Genomic DNA, 14013 nt, shown 5'->3' with positions numbered 1-14013 from the left:
AATTATTATCATCATGAATTATTTTTGGATGGAGGGTTGGATCATGAAGTTGGAATGGATGAATTGATCAATTTTTGGATAGATTTATTGATTGAGTGAGTGAATACATGAGTGATGGATGGATGGATGAATGTACGATCTGTTATTAGTTGCTTCCAAATATTATTTTGCTTTTGATTTGATTTGATTTTTTTTTTTTTTTTTTGGGGGGGGGGGGGATACATTAAAAAAATAAAAACAGTGGCTTCATTCTCTACCCAATGATTTTAGCTTCACTCTCTGAACAGAATTATATTTATATAATGATGGGTACCCAAATCATTCATTTCCAAGCTATTCAGTCAATCGCATATTTTAAAGTTAAATAGACCTTTATTGAACTATTCAGCACACATCAAAATAACGTGTGGGTGTGTGTGTGTTTCTGTCTTTAAAATAGAAATCAAGTTTGACAAAATGCTCAATTATGTCAAAGGGAATTTAGCATCTACCGTACCCCTCCAGCTCCGTGAAATACGTCCGGCGGCGAGGCCCTCTATTGATGAAAACCGTAGAGTCCATATCATAGCGACCAAAACATGGCGATGTCAACCGAAATAAATTGATTAGACCAAGGTAATTAAAAAGCTGTCATTTATTTTAAATTATTATAATTTCAGTGGTCATTGGTGAATGATGAAAATGGTATGGGACTTCATATTTTAAACGAGGAATAGCTTAGTTATGACCAGGGTTGAGAAATGAAGACGAGAGATCTGATTAGACTAGTTGCGTGAAAGTTTGAAAGTTAATTTTGTGTCTAGTGCCGTAGCGGGTCAGCGTCTGGCCCCAGCCCGAAGGGGCAGGCAGGGCAGGCAGAGTCTAGTCAAGACAAGGATTGCTACCGTGCGTTGGAAGGCGTCGGGTTTGGGGCGATTGTCATTGAGTTCTTCTTCTTGGTTGCTTGGTCCTCCAAAATACTCGTCTGAGTTTTAACTGGAGGTGCGGGTACTGGGTAGGGTGTATTAAATTTGTAGATGCATGGGGGGAAGATAGGGCAATTTTGAATTTGGCGTGCGCGCTGCAACTAAAGAAGTCATAAAAAAAACGAGACCATAGACTTCTACTTCGCGCACAGGGATTTAGATCTAGTAGTCTACAGTTGATTTATCAAAAAATGTGATCCATCAATAATAAGGTAATATCATGATTTGCAAGGTAAGATATCATACAATCAGTTGGTACCACTTTCTACTTACAATTTTGAGAAAATCTGCTCTCAAATTGAAGACTTTCAGACCCTTATCACCATCAGTAAGTTGATAACTTTTTCGGAATGGACGCAAATGATTGCAAAGTTTGCTGATCTTTTGACAATATTTTCACAATTTTTCACCCAGTTGCAAAGAAAATGTTATCTCTGGGTAATTTTATGTTCCTCTTTCCATTGGTGATATCAGATTTCGAAATCTTACTGATTTTTTGAGATAGCGAACTTACATGTGTGGGTCACGCGCGAACTTTGGTCACACCATCATACAGTGTCAGTAGTCAGTATGTGCTGTGTAAAGAACAAAGGCTAGGCTAGTCTTATTTTTTTAAATGAGAAAACATACCTGAAACTACACAATTTGAGAAAATTGTTCAGGCTCAGTGAAGATACGGTAAGTCATATTTCTAAAGATTATGAATTGATCTGAAAAGAAGTTACTCTGACCAGCATAATAACCTGTTTCTTTATACCCGCAAATCAGGTGGAAGTTGTGCAACATATATGGCAACCAGTTCAGTCTTATTGTCAGACATGTCTTACTAATTTCTTTTGACACAGCATCAAGGAAAGAAATTCACTGAATGAGCAAAGGAGCAAGAAACACAAGTATGATGTCCCAAACATGTAACAAAATACTTCTGCACTAGTTAACACAAGAACAGTACAAAGTTAGAGATGTCCGACGTGGTGGCCAAAATCTTGAAGGAGCACCAGAGGAGACCGGGTCAGCTGGAGACAGAGACCAAAGGCCAGTTCTTCTGGAGAATACTGCGAGAGTCTATAAGGGACACCACTAAACTTGTCTCTAATGCTGATAGTAAAACCATTCATATTGGTCATGGGGTTCACCACACTAGGAAGATCAACCACATGGAACCTATCAACGATGTACTCTTTAATCCACAAACACAGGTGAGTGTCACATAGGCTCTATGTTGAAATGTGCAAGAAAAGTTCTATTCAACATGGGGTTTCTCATTATAATTCCTTTAAATAGCAAAGTAAATTTACAGTTTAGAAAAATATTTTTCCGCAAACCATGATGTTGAGTTACAGTACAAGGGTCAGTGATTAATCAAATGTATTGGATTATTTCTCAAACTATTTTGTTCTTTGATGCTTTTGTAATAATTGCATCACACAATTACTTTTAGCGTTCACAATTTTTAAATTGGGCTCTGACTTTGAGGAAATAACTTTTTCTGAATGTTTGTTTGACTTGACCAACATGTTAGCTTTTGATTTTGATTTTGAGTTTTAGCGTTCACAATTTTTTAACTGGGCTCTGACTTCGAGGAAATAACTTTTTCTGAATGTTTGTTTGACTTGACCAACATGTTAGCTTTTGATTTTGATTTTGAGTTTTAGCGTTCACAATTTTTTAACTGGGCTCTGACTTCGAGGAAATAACTTTTTCTGAATGTTTGTTTGACTTGACCAACATGTTACCTTTTGATTTTGATTTTGAGTTTTAGCGTTCACAATTTTTTAACTGGGCTCTGACTTCGAGGAAATAACTTTTTCTGAATGTTTGTTTGACTTGACCAACATGTTAGATTTTGATTTTGATTTTGATCTTCCACCAGATACAGTGTCATGTGTGAATGGAAATATATTTGAAAAACTTAATGTATTAATCACATTGAATGAATATCTATGTACTGTATGATCACTTTGTCTTACACAGGAGTACCAGACAGTTGACTCGCGTGGGATCAATATCTTTCACCATGATGGTCGCTATAAAGGACATGTACAACCAGAGGAACCCATTGATAGACTGGTGTTCTGTAAAGGATCTAAACGATATGTGGGATGGACACCAGATGAAGTCTTTATCAAGGTGAAAATGAGATAACTGTTTAATCCTGCCTGAATGGTACTCTGATAGAAAAGAATTATATAGCCATTTTCAATGTTCAAAGTTTCAACTTATACATGTAGCAAAGATCAAATCTTTAATTTTATGTCTCCTAAGCAGAATTAGTTAGTCCTATATTTTATGTTCAAGTTTTATAACGAAATCTCCCCAAATCAAATTAGCTGATTGCTTAATAACAGCACAGTAACAGTTTGATACCTGATTGAAAGGGCCTTAACGAAGCATGATTGTGGAGTCGTCATATCTTTGGAAGACTTTGGTTTTAAGCTGTAGTATCCAACATAGCATGCTGGGATAATACTCCATTAGAGCAATGAAAGAAGTTAAAATATATGATTTTATTTATAATATTCATGTGTTGCCTTTATTATTATTTTAGAGTACATGTAATTTTTGATTGTTTGCATGTTTTTATTGTAAATCTTTCACAATTCAGTAAATGGCTTTAATGAAATGATAATGAAACCTATATCAATTCAATAAATATGAGCAGCTTCAAACATAACTCAGTCTGTAAAAGGTAGTTTCCAAGCATAGACAAATCAGAGACTTTCAGTAACTATTTTCTAAATTTCTTCATTTTCTCTTTATCAGATGTTTGCCCCAAGCTTTGAGCTGATCTCTGAGGCCAAGTCACCCCACCCTATCACATGTGTGTTGTATAATGAGCAACAGAATGAAGTCATCAGTGCTGGACATGGTCATATCATGGTAAACTACAACCGTTTCATATTCACACCATAGATGGTCAGACAATTACATGTTCAATCTTTTCTTTGTGGTAGATCAATATTTGATACTCTGTGACTGGATTAGAATGATGATTAATAGAGGAACAAATGTAAATAAGGAATGTAATGGATGAGAGGAAATATAAAGTATTTAAGATGTTATGTGTTTGAAAATACAATGCAAATATCCAAAGGTGTACAACAATGGTTACGTTTGAGGATAGCTGCAAGTATTAGAAATGATATAACAATGATAATTTCATTCATCAAATATCTTTGAATATCAAATTTTGTTTGCATTACTTTTTCCATCTATTTCTTGCTTATAAGCAAGGCATCTGAAAAAGTGCATTTTTGTTTGTTTGATCTTGTTGCTATTAGTCTTGGTGCTTCCGTTACGGTGCTAAGCATCTGGTCCCTCAGAAGGTAGTCCAGGACAGCTTCTTTGCTCAGGATACCTTCACCATGTTAGCAGTGGAGAACACCGCTAGTAGAGCTCAGCAGTGCTATGCAGTATGTGAGTCAAACATCGCTGTCTTCAATCTACATGACGGCATCATGCTGGAGTATAAGCGCAATCTGCATGTCAGGAAAATCACTAGGTAGGAATCAGTCATTGCCACATTATTTTGGTATAATATTTTGTCAATGGCTTCATGTATTTTTGAAGATATTTCACAACAAAGGTTGTTGGTTTACCGTTCGCTGTCATCTCATTTACCCATGTACTCTCACGTAGATGCCTTAAATTATAAGGGTACTGAGCACAAAACACATGTCTAGCAATACTTTATATTGAACCTTTTATTTACCTAAGGGAAGATCAGGCTAGATCGAGCTATTGGCCCAAATTTACAAAGGAGGTTTAAATTTAACCCCTGGTTTAAACCCTTATTGACATAACCCATGGTTTAAAATTAGTGAAATTATAAGCATTCCTTGCCTTGCGCGCTTCTAATATTGAACCTCCTACTGTGTCACGCTTAATTTGCGCTAATTTTAGACCATGGGTTATGTAAACCATAGGTTAAACCTCCCTTGTGAATTCAGGCCAATATGTGGAATGTTTCAAGGAACTAATTTTGTGTATGCACTGTAAAATTTCAATTGTAATTATTTATTTCTGATCTGTCAAGAAAACTAAAACACTTTCCTATAAATGGTTCATTATAATTATGTACTTATTATTAAAAATCAATTAGTGTCAGTATCCTTAAACAGTTAGTTTGTGCACAATAGAATTTTAATGCCATCAATACTCACTGACGTATAGTTTCTACACGTTAGTACTGTTTTAATTAGGTTATTTTTAACTTGTTGCCTTATATTTTTGGATTTAAAGAATGACGTTGAAGTATTGACTCCATACATGTAATTGATGAGTCATTAGACCTACTGTGAAATGGAGAAGGTACCATGGTAGAATCCTTATCATCCACCCACCCACTCTACTCTACTTGTGTCCACAGTGTGCTGTTCTTCAACCCTCTCAAGTACCTAGTGACAGGTGCACGGGATGGATCCATCAAGGTATGGGATACTGATTGGCATCTCAAGCTGGTCTTTGTGGGTCATCGGGGTCCTGTCACAGCTCTCTCTATCTACCCCTATGGACCCTACATCATGTCTGGCTCTGAAGATACTACCATCAGGGTCTGGAGTTTAGAGACTTGTGATGAGGTCGATCTGTAAGTATACTTTGCTTTCTAGCTCCCCTCTCTTTTTTAAGGGGGGGGGGGGAATACAAAAATTTGACATAGATTTAGAGTGTAAGTGGCTCTTTATGATATTACCTTTGACACTTTGAATAACAATGTTCTTCATACCTTTAATGCAAGTGGTAAGGAGTAAATGAACTGTTAAACATGTGCAATTATCTACAGAGTGTTCAATGCGACCAAAAGCAAATTTCTGTCTTTATACACATTTTACAAAAAGCTTAATTGAATGAATGACGAAGAACTGAAAGAGTTGGAAGTGGTATTATTGAACTTCATTACTTAAGAAAATGTTCCAAGCTAAGATTTGTTGTATTATATATTTGTCTTCCTATTTCATGTTGCTCTCTATTAAACAGTTAAAAAGCGTATACACAAAATGCTTACCGTACATACACTTTTTCTTATTTTTTCATGTAAACTCTGTCAGAATTGAAGCTGGGATTCCGATTGCAGGACTAGGCACACAACTCAGAAAAGATGATGTTTTCTCTTTTTCTGATACATCGGTAGACCTATGGAAACTACGCCACATACACAATCTGTTTACTACTGTAGGGTAAGTACTATATGCAGCTTTTATTGTTTTCATCTTGTTTATATTAGTGAAGAAATCAACTAGCATAAGTAATGACTTCTTAGGATTATCAGGAAAACAATGACATGTAAATTCTTGAAATATCTCTTTGTCAAAAAGGCTGTGGATTATTATTTGATGACTGGAAGAAATATATTCCAAATTCAGTAAGCATGAAATTTGACATTTTGCTGGAAAAAAACTTCTGATACTCGAATTCCAGAAGTATTATATGAAATGTGCTGAAAAAGATCACATTGTTCCGAAATCATCTGATTACTTGTATCCAGTCATTTTAAAAGTATATTTTACTAAAGTTTTTCTCTTAGTTAATGAATGGAAACAAAATATTCAGACAGCAAAAAAGGATAATTGATTCAGATTAGTCAGAATTTCTTGCTGATATAAGCTTGTCTTGCAAAAAAGATATGATTTTATTCTAATGATATTTCGTCCTTTTCCATTCACAGGAGCAAAGTGAACAAAATTAATATGACGACGCATCCTGACGTAAGTTGATTTTGGCTACCTTTTGTTTTGATGCCTTTCTGTAAGAGTGCTTTATATCATTATGCACCAACAGGTGTCCAACTATCGATTAATTATTTATAGTAGAGGCAAAGATTTCTTTTCTTCAGTTTTGTAATGTAATTTCCTATAGATGTTTTCTGAAATACATAGACATGTTAATGTATAGTTTTGCAGAGTTTTATTGTGGGTGGAATCATTGTGCTAGGGCTGCCAAAGGAGAATACAATTTCTGCACCATTTAATCAGTAAACTTTTCTATGTAAAAGTTTAGTTTATTTGCCCCCCAAAATTCTTCATATTTGATGGAAATATTGTTATATTTTTATGAAGTAAAAGCATCAATAAGTATGGACAGGAGACCTTATTAATGAATCAATATTTATGATTCACTAGAATATTTTCTCTTATACCATGCACATTATTACTTACCAGCATACTATATTCTATGTTGGTCATTCAGTGTCCTTTCTTGTTTATACTATGACTAGGTGACATCGAGAGCCATGTGTGTATGTCGTGATGGTACTGTACGTATTGTAACTCCTGGTAGCGGTGATGTCCTGACTACATACCTAGCTGATGATGCACAGCAGGGGGTAGTAGATGCAGCATATGCAGGCAATGAGAGTAAGTTCTATGTCACTCAAAGATGAGAGATTGATTTGGAGAAGTTTGGATTGTGAAGAATTATTAATCAAGTGATTAGCTACTGAAGCTCAATCAACTTTGAAAGCAACAACATTGGAACCTAGAGTACTCATATAATGGTGGTATTTGAGATGGATCTTACAATAAAACTGTATTACTGATTAGTAAATGGTAATCCTTGAACTGTAATTGAAACTTGTTGAGATCTATTAGGAGATATGCTGCCTGTATTCTTATTCATTTTAATCACTTTTCTCTATGAAGTGATGAAATGTGATAGCATTGTTACTAGTAATGCCCTAACTAGAGGGAGAGTAATGCTTGAAAAAAAAAAGTGCAATTTCATCTATGTACATAAGATGATAGTGTTGATCACTATAGTTATTTTTTCCCATTTTTTTCCTTCCCTATTAGATGTCTTATTTGCCATCCTGAAGTCTGGTCAGATCATCAAAGCTGATACGTCAGTCAACCCCTGTAAGGTAGTCAGCACCTGGACCCCTCCCTCAGGTAACGCTAAGGACAAGAACTCTCTCAACTGCATCTGTCTGTATGAATACGTGGTTCAATCTACTATGCAGAATGATACATGGAAGGGAATCCTCAAGACGTTAGCAGCTACCAATGCGATGGATGACAAACAGAATAAGAGTAAGGATCGCACCCTGCTCATCGGTGGTCGTAAGGATGGTTATGTCGCTGTCTTGGACTGGAAAACATTGAAATGTGTCTTCAAGACTGACGTAAGTTGTTGCTTTTGTGTTAAAAGTTGTTCTTTATTTTTGCTGTTTATCTTTTTTTGTAATTCTCCTCATTGATCCAGCTCATACAATCCCAATTCTATTCCACTCTGTCTTTGTCTTTATTTGTTTTGTAATTCTCCTCAATGATCCAGCTCATACAATCCCAATTCTATTCCACTCTGTCTTTGTCTTTATTTGTTTCTTAATTCTCCTCATTGATCAAGCTCATACAATCCCAATTCTATTCCACTCTGTCTTTGTCTTTATTTGTTTCTTAATTCTCCTCATTGATCAAGCTCATACAATCCCAATTCTATTCCACTCTGTCTTTGTCTTTATTTGTTTCTTAATTCTCCTCATTGATCCAGCTCATACAATCCCAATTCTATTCCACTCTGTCTTTGTCTTTATTTGTTTTGTAATTCTCCTCAATGATCCAGCTCATACATCCCAATTCTATTCCACTCTGTCTTTGTCTTTATTTGTTTCTTAATTCTCCTCATTGATCTAGCTCATACAATCCCAATTCTATTCCACTCTGTCTTTGTCTTTATTTGTTTTGTAATTCTCCTCAATGATCCAGCTCATACATCCCAATTCTATTCCACTCTGTCTTTGTCTTTATTTGTTTCTTAATTCTCCTCATTGATCAAGCTCATACAATACCTGTCTTGTTTGTATTGTAGGCTCATGGCTATAAAGGTGTGTTAGGAGTTGCAACCAATGCCAAGCATGATCAACTTGTTACAGCAGGACTGGGTAAGAACAAGCATTAATTGACATTCATTCTTGAAAAGCCAAGCTCACTTGATAATATGTAGTTCAAGGCAAAACTATATATCAGTCTTGAGTATATGTTAGGACTCCAGTAAACATACAAAAAACAATATTGGCCAACTGGAATGAGCATGAAGCTGGTTCCACCAAAATCCTTCCTTTACTGCCAATCATTGATAGGTAGGGTTGAACTGATTGATGAGATATGATTGATTGCTAAGGGGGATATGGACTTAAGATGGGTTATTTAATCATTGCACCTGTAGATATTTAGCAGTATATAGGTCAATCCAACTAACATTAGATCAGTGAAGATTGTAGCTTCAAGAGTAAATTTAACCTAATTAGGGAGGAGGGGCCCCTATCTCCACCACCAATGTCACTAAATTTTGCACAAATGTGGAGAATAGAAAATTTGAGTCCATTTATATCTTTTATTCTTTTTAATTGTTAGTTTTGGAGTAGAATTACATTTTGGAAGGTCATTTGCATTGGACTTGTGTTCAAGTTGAGCCCAATTGTGCCAAAGGACTGGGAAACAAAATCAAATCATGTATGGACTTCACAACAGCCCTCCCATTGCTGAACACTTACAATTGATGGTAACTTTGCCATTAATGGTAACTTTCATTGAAACCTTACTTAATTGGCTGTTGAGCCCTGTTACCATGGTAGTTACCACTAATGACAGAGTTACCATTAATGGTAAGTTTTACGCAACAGGTCCCTGCTCTGATTTTTGGTGACAAGTATTGAATATATAGTTACCCTACATTTTTGTTTTTCAAAAAGTTGGATTTTTATGCCTCCGCCACCGAAGGTGGTGCCGGAGGCATCATGTTTTCGGGTTGTCCGTCCGTACGTCCGTACGTCCGTCCCGTTTGACCGTTATCACAATATCTCAAGAACCATTTAAGATTTAAACTTAAGACTCGGGAATAGTATTTATCACCATAGGAAGACGATCTGATTAGATTTTGGAGTACGTAGGTCAAAGGTCACAGGTCACAGAGGTCAACTTATGAAATTCCTTGTATTGAGTTTGTTAGCACGATATCTCAAGAACCATTTGAGATTTAAACTTCAAACTTAAGGATAGTATGTATCACCATAGGAAGACGATCTGATTAGATTTTGGAGCACGTATGTCAAAGGTCAAGGGTCACAGAGGTCAACTTATGAAATTCCATACATTGAGATTGTTATCATGATATCTCAAGAACCACTGGAGATTTAAACTTCAAACTTAGTGATAGTGTGTATCACTATAGGAAAACAATCTGATTTCATTTTGGAGCACGTAGGTCAAATGTCAAGGGTCATAGAGGTCAACTTGAAATTCCATACATTGAGATTGTTATCATGATATCTCAAGAACCACTGGAGATGTAAAAACTTCAAACTTAAGGATAGTATGTATCACCATAGGAAGACGATCTGATTAGATTTTGGAGCACGTAGGTCAAAGGTCAAGGGTCACAGAGGTCAACTTATGAAATTCCATACATTGAGATTGTTATCATAATATCTCAAGAACCACTGGAGATTTAAACTTCAAACTTAATGATAGTGTGTATCACCATAGGAAGACAATCTGATTAGATTTTGGAGCATGTAGGTCAAAGGTCAAGGGTCACAGAGGTCAACTTATGAAATTCCATACATTGAGATTGTTATCATGATATCTCAAGAACCACTGGAGATTTAAACTCCAAACTTGTTTAATTTAATATATACTGATGTAGCCATCAGAATTTACTTTGTATTTTAATTTAATAATTCATTTTAGTTTGTAGAAATTTGAACAAGGTGGAACTCATCCATAGTAACATATCAGACAAAATCCTTGACAACCGTCAGCTACATTTTACTATAACATGGGTATAGCATTGAATAGTTGAGTGACACCGTTTAGTAACTTGCAAATTAGTCAGCACAGACTTCAAAATAGAATCTCATAGATTACATTACAAACATTTGGGTTGTTTGTTTAGCAACTTTTTGTGTTTACTTTTTTAATGATATAATTTTTCACAAGTCACTAGTTGTAGATTGATTGTAACCCTTTTCTCTGTACATCATAACATCATTCATAGATTGTGGAATGATCAAAGATGGTAAGTCTATAATTTGCACCGCATAGAAAGTTTGCTGTGGGACTGATTATAAACACTGCATAATGCTCTCACTCTTTATGTATTAAATCAGTGAAATGCACGAGCAATTTATACACAGAATGTTGTTTATCAAATAACCAGATACAGCTGTGCATGTTCAGTTTATATGCAACTATGAAATGAAAATATGCTTCACTTTCACCCCAACTCCATTGCAGCCACCTTTTATGCACTGTGTTGATAGTATTCATTCATTCAGTGTCAACTCCAAATCGATAATAGTTTATTTCACTGGATATTCACTCTTTTTGGCTAAGAGATCTAAATGGTGTTCGTCCATCTGGAGTCTGTTGTCCGTCACAAACTTTTAATTAACCTGCAAGACTCTCTTGTGACAATTAACTTCCCGTTTGTTAATTATAATGTGAGTTAACTTGTGTCACAGAAGCACATTGGGGACCTTCCCTTGTGATGCTGTTGGTGGTCACATGCTAAGTTCAAAGTTCATTTGCGGTCATATGTTAAAGTTTACCAGCACGTCTTTCTTGTAACAAATAATGCTACGGTCACAAAGGTTCGTACGAACGATAATTTCGTACGAATCTCTCTGTTTTTCCGTTGTCTTCCCGAATTTTCATTGTCTGAAAATCGTTCATACGGCGTTCGTAGCAGTTCGTAATGGCATTTGTGACCGAGGCTTAAAGTACAGCCATCCTTTGGTCAAGCGTGCTGTTTGGGAACATTCACATGATTTGGTCACAGGTGGTTGATACACAATCAGGCAATTGCCTTGTTTAAAGAAAGAAACTAGTTAATGCACTGCAGGGTACATGTACCTGTCTGTAAATTTCAGAGTTCTTACAATGTTTGCATGAGTCTGTGAGAGTGTTGTTTTATGCAAACTGATCAGCAAGACGAGTGGCTACCTTTATATCATTGGTTGGTTTTGATAGTAGCACTGCTAGGGATTTGAAATGGCATGAAATTCAAAGTTCTTTGGATAATTAACATTTGTTGGGTCCCTTTTAAATTATATAACTGAGACACTCTATTTGCAATTTCAGCTCTCAAACACTCAACCGCACAGTTTCTATGAATTGTATGATATGGATTTTGTTTTGCCAGATCAATTCTCAAACCGGTATTAAGTTATGAGTGATGCGCACAATTTTCTTCTCATCAAAAACAATTTTGAATTGAACACTCCCTACCCAATCTACCCCATTCCAATAATAATACCCTACTCTGAAAGCAGACTTCAATGAGTGATTCGTCTTCACCGTCTAAATCTTCATCTTCTCTTGTCTCTTAAGTTTGATTTCTAATTTATATCTTAAATTTTTTCTTTGGTTATCTCTCAAACTACTAATCATCAGAGTCTTGTACTATTTCCATAGGGTGCTGCAATGACTGGCTTATATTTCAAACCTAATATATTGAACGGATTAAGATATGTCTAGCCCTTTTAACTTTGATTACAAGACACCCGCTTCCCCCCCTCCCCCTTCCCCCCCCCCCTCCCATGCCCTTTGACCCAAGCCTTCTCTCAGTCGTCCCCTCGCACAATTTTGGTTTGGTTTGTAATGTTTCATGCAATCCCTTGTACATTGCATTCCCCAGTACAAAGCAGAGCAGCATGTGCATGACCATAGTTTTATGAGTTGGCATATTGCTGTGAAATGATGGCCAGAAAGAAAGATGAACTCCTTTTGTGCATATATATATATATATATATATATATATATATATATATATCCCTTTTGTGCTTACTAAATATTCATATTTCTACAAGATTTGTTATCATTCAAATCTCAACACAATTGTCTGTGTTGACTGTATCTCTTTCCCTGATATTCCCTTATGTTGATTTTATTATGTGACATTATTTTTAGAAATTCATATCCCTTTTGAGTATGTAAATACATGTAGAGTCATAGTCTGATGTGTTCTTTCTTCTGTGTCCAATGTCTAATTTAGATAACGTTATCAAAGTTTGGCGAGTATTTCCTTTTGCTGAGGAGGCGTTGACACCTCTCATGTCAATCTACTGTGCTCATATGCCTCTCCATATGACTGTGATGAAAACTACACTCTGCGTCGCTTTCCAGGATCCAAACACCGCCACCTACAGTCTGGTTCATTACAATCTTATCAATAAGAGTAAGTATAGTAGTGAGAATTCGTAGAACTCATGTCAAAGTAGATAAAGCCACCTTGCTTGTCCATAGGTTTCTTTATTAAATTACAGGGTCCTTATTTCCTAGTCAGTGTTATAATTATTTGCTGTTAGCAAGTAGATTTCACACTTGTGCTGTGCTAAAAAATGACCCTCTCTTAAATTGATTCTCCACATAGTTTTTTGTAATGTATTTGTGAAAACCAATCAGGTCTTTACTTTTTTTCAATTTTCAATTTTAGTATCATGAGGAAAAAAATGAATGACATAAGACAATCTGTGAGCACAAATTAATTTGTTAATTTTGTTGGTATAATGGCGAATATATAAGATAAACAATGAGTTAACCAACTTAGGCTTCTTAGCTGAGTATCTGCCAGTATCTGCTGGCGGATTACACTAAAGATTCTAATGATAATCTTGTTATGTTTTCAGGTCGTAATGATCACAGCCCAGATGAGGATCATATTGATAACATTACTGGCATAGCCTGTAACCCACGCATGAAAGTATTTGCTTCAACTAGCAATGATGGTACCATCAAAATATGGGATGACTACAATAGACTTATCAGGTAAGAATAAACGCTAACTCGTAAGAGAAAAAGAATTTGACGTGGTTGGATGAGACTGTTTGTTGGAAATGTTGGTTGGGAACATTTCAAAATGATTGGATGACTTGGCAGTGAGCCGGTACATACAGTTACGTGTATATTAGATGTGATGAACCAGGTATTGGGAAATCAAATACTGATATTCATAGAATAAGACAAGCATAAGGTCAGCAGTAAACCTTAAATATGTGGTATGAGTTAGCTCACTAAATTATGAAATACCAAGTGTCAACCTCTTTAGTACACTC

General features: G+C 35.8%; 1 protein-coding gene across 12 annotated transcripts in view; it reads left to right on the top strand.

The window, feature by feature from the left end:
* The first annotated feature begins 531 nt into the window (after positions 1–531).
* Positions 532–14013, top strand: part of LOC581299 (WD repeat-containing protein 97) — a 67259-nt gene continuing 53777 nt past the window's right edge. For 11 of the 12 annotated variants that reach the window (XM_030975778.1, XM_030975776.1, XM_030975771.1 and 8 more), the window contains exons 1-14: positions 532–615; positions 1811–2164; positions 2940–3095; positions 3729–3845; positions 4247–4467; positions 5335–5553; positions 6014–6142; positions 6631–6670; positions 7180–7318; positions 7754–8082; positions 8769–8841; positions 10956–10976; positions 12954–13136; positions 13588–13726. In XM_030975778.1, the coding sequence (XP_030831638.1) occupies positions 1928–2164; positions 2940–3095; positions 3729–3845; positions 4247–4467; positions 5335–5553; positions 6014–6142; positions 6631–6670; positions 7180–7318; positions 7754–8082; positions 8769–8841; positions 10956–10976; positions 12954–13136; positions 13588–13726 (2003 nt within the window). In that variant the 5' untranslated portion in view covers positions 532–615; positions 1811–1927. The remainder of the gene's footprint in view (positions 616–1810; positions 2165–2939; positions 3096–3728; positions 3846–4246; positions 4468–5334; positions 5554–6013; positions 6143–6630; positions 6671–7179; positions 7319–7753; positions 8083–8768; positions 8842–10955; positions 10977–12953; positions 13137–13587; positions 13727–14013) is intronic. The other variant, XM_030975770.1, reaches the window with a different exon arrangement.

Source organism: Strongylocentrotus purpuratus, unplaced genomic scaffold (assembly GCF_000002235.5).
Source record: "Strongylocentrotus purpuratus isolate Spur 01 unplaced genomic scaffold, Spur_5.0 spur5_scaffold_8, whole genome shotgun sequence".
Classification (NCBI taxonomy): Eukaryota; Metazoa; Echinodermata; class Echinoidea; order Camarodonta; family Strongylocentrotidae; genus Strongylocentrotus; species Strongylocentrotus purpuratus.
The sequence above is the reverse complement of the archived record's forward strand: the minus strand, read 5'-3'. Positions and strand labels throughout refer to the sequence as shown.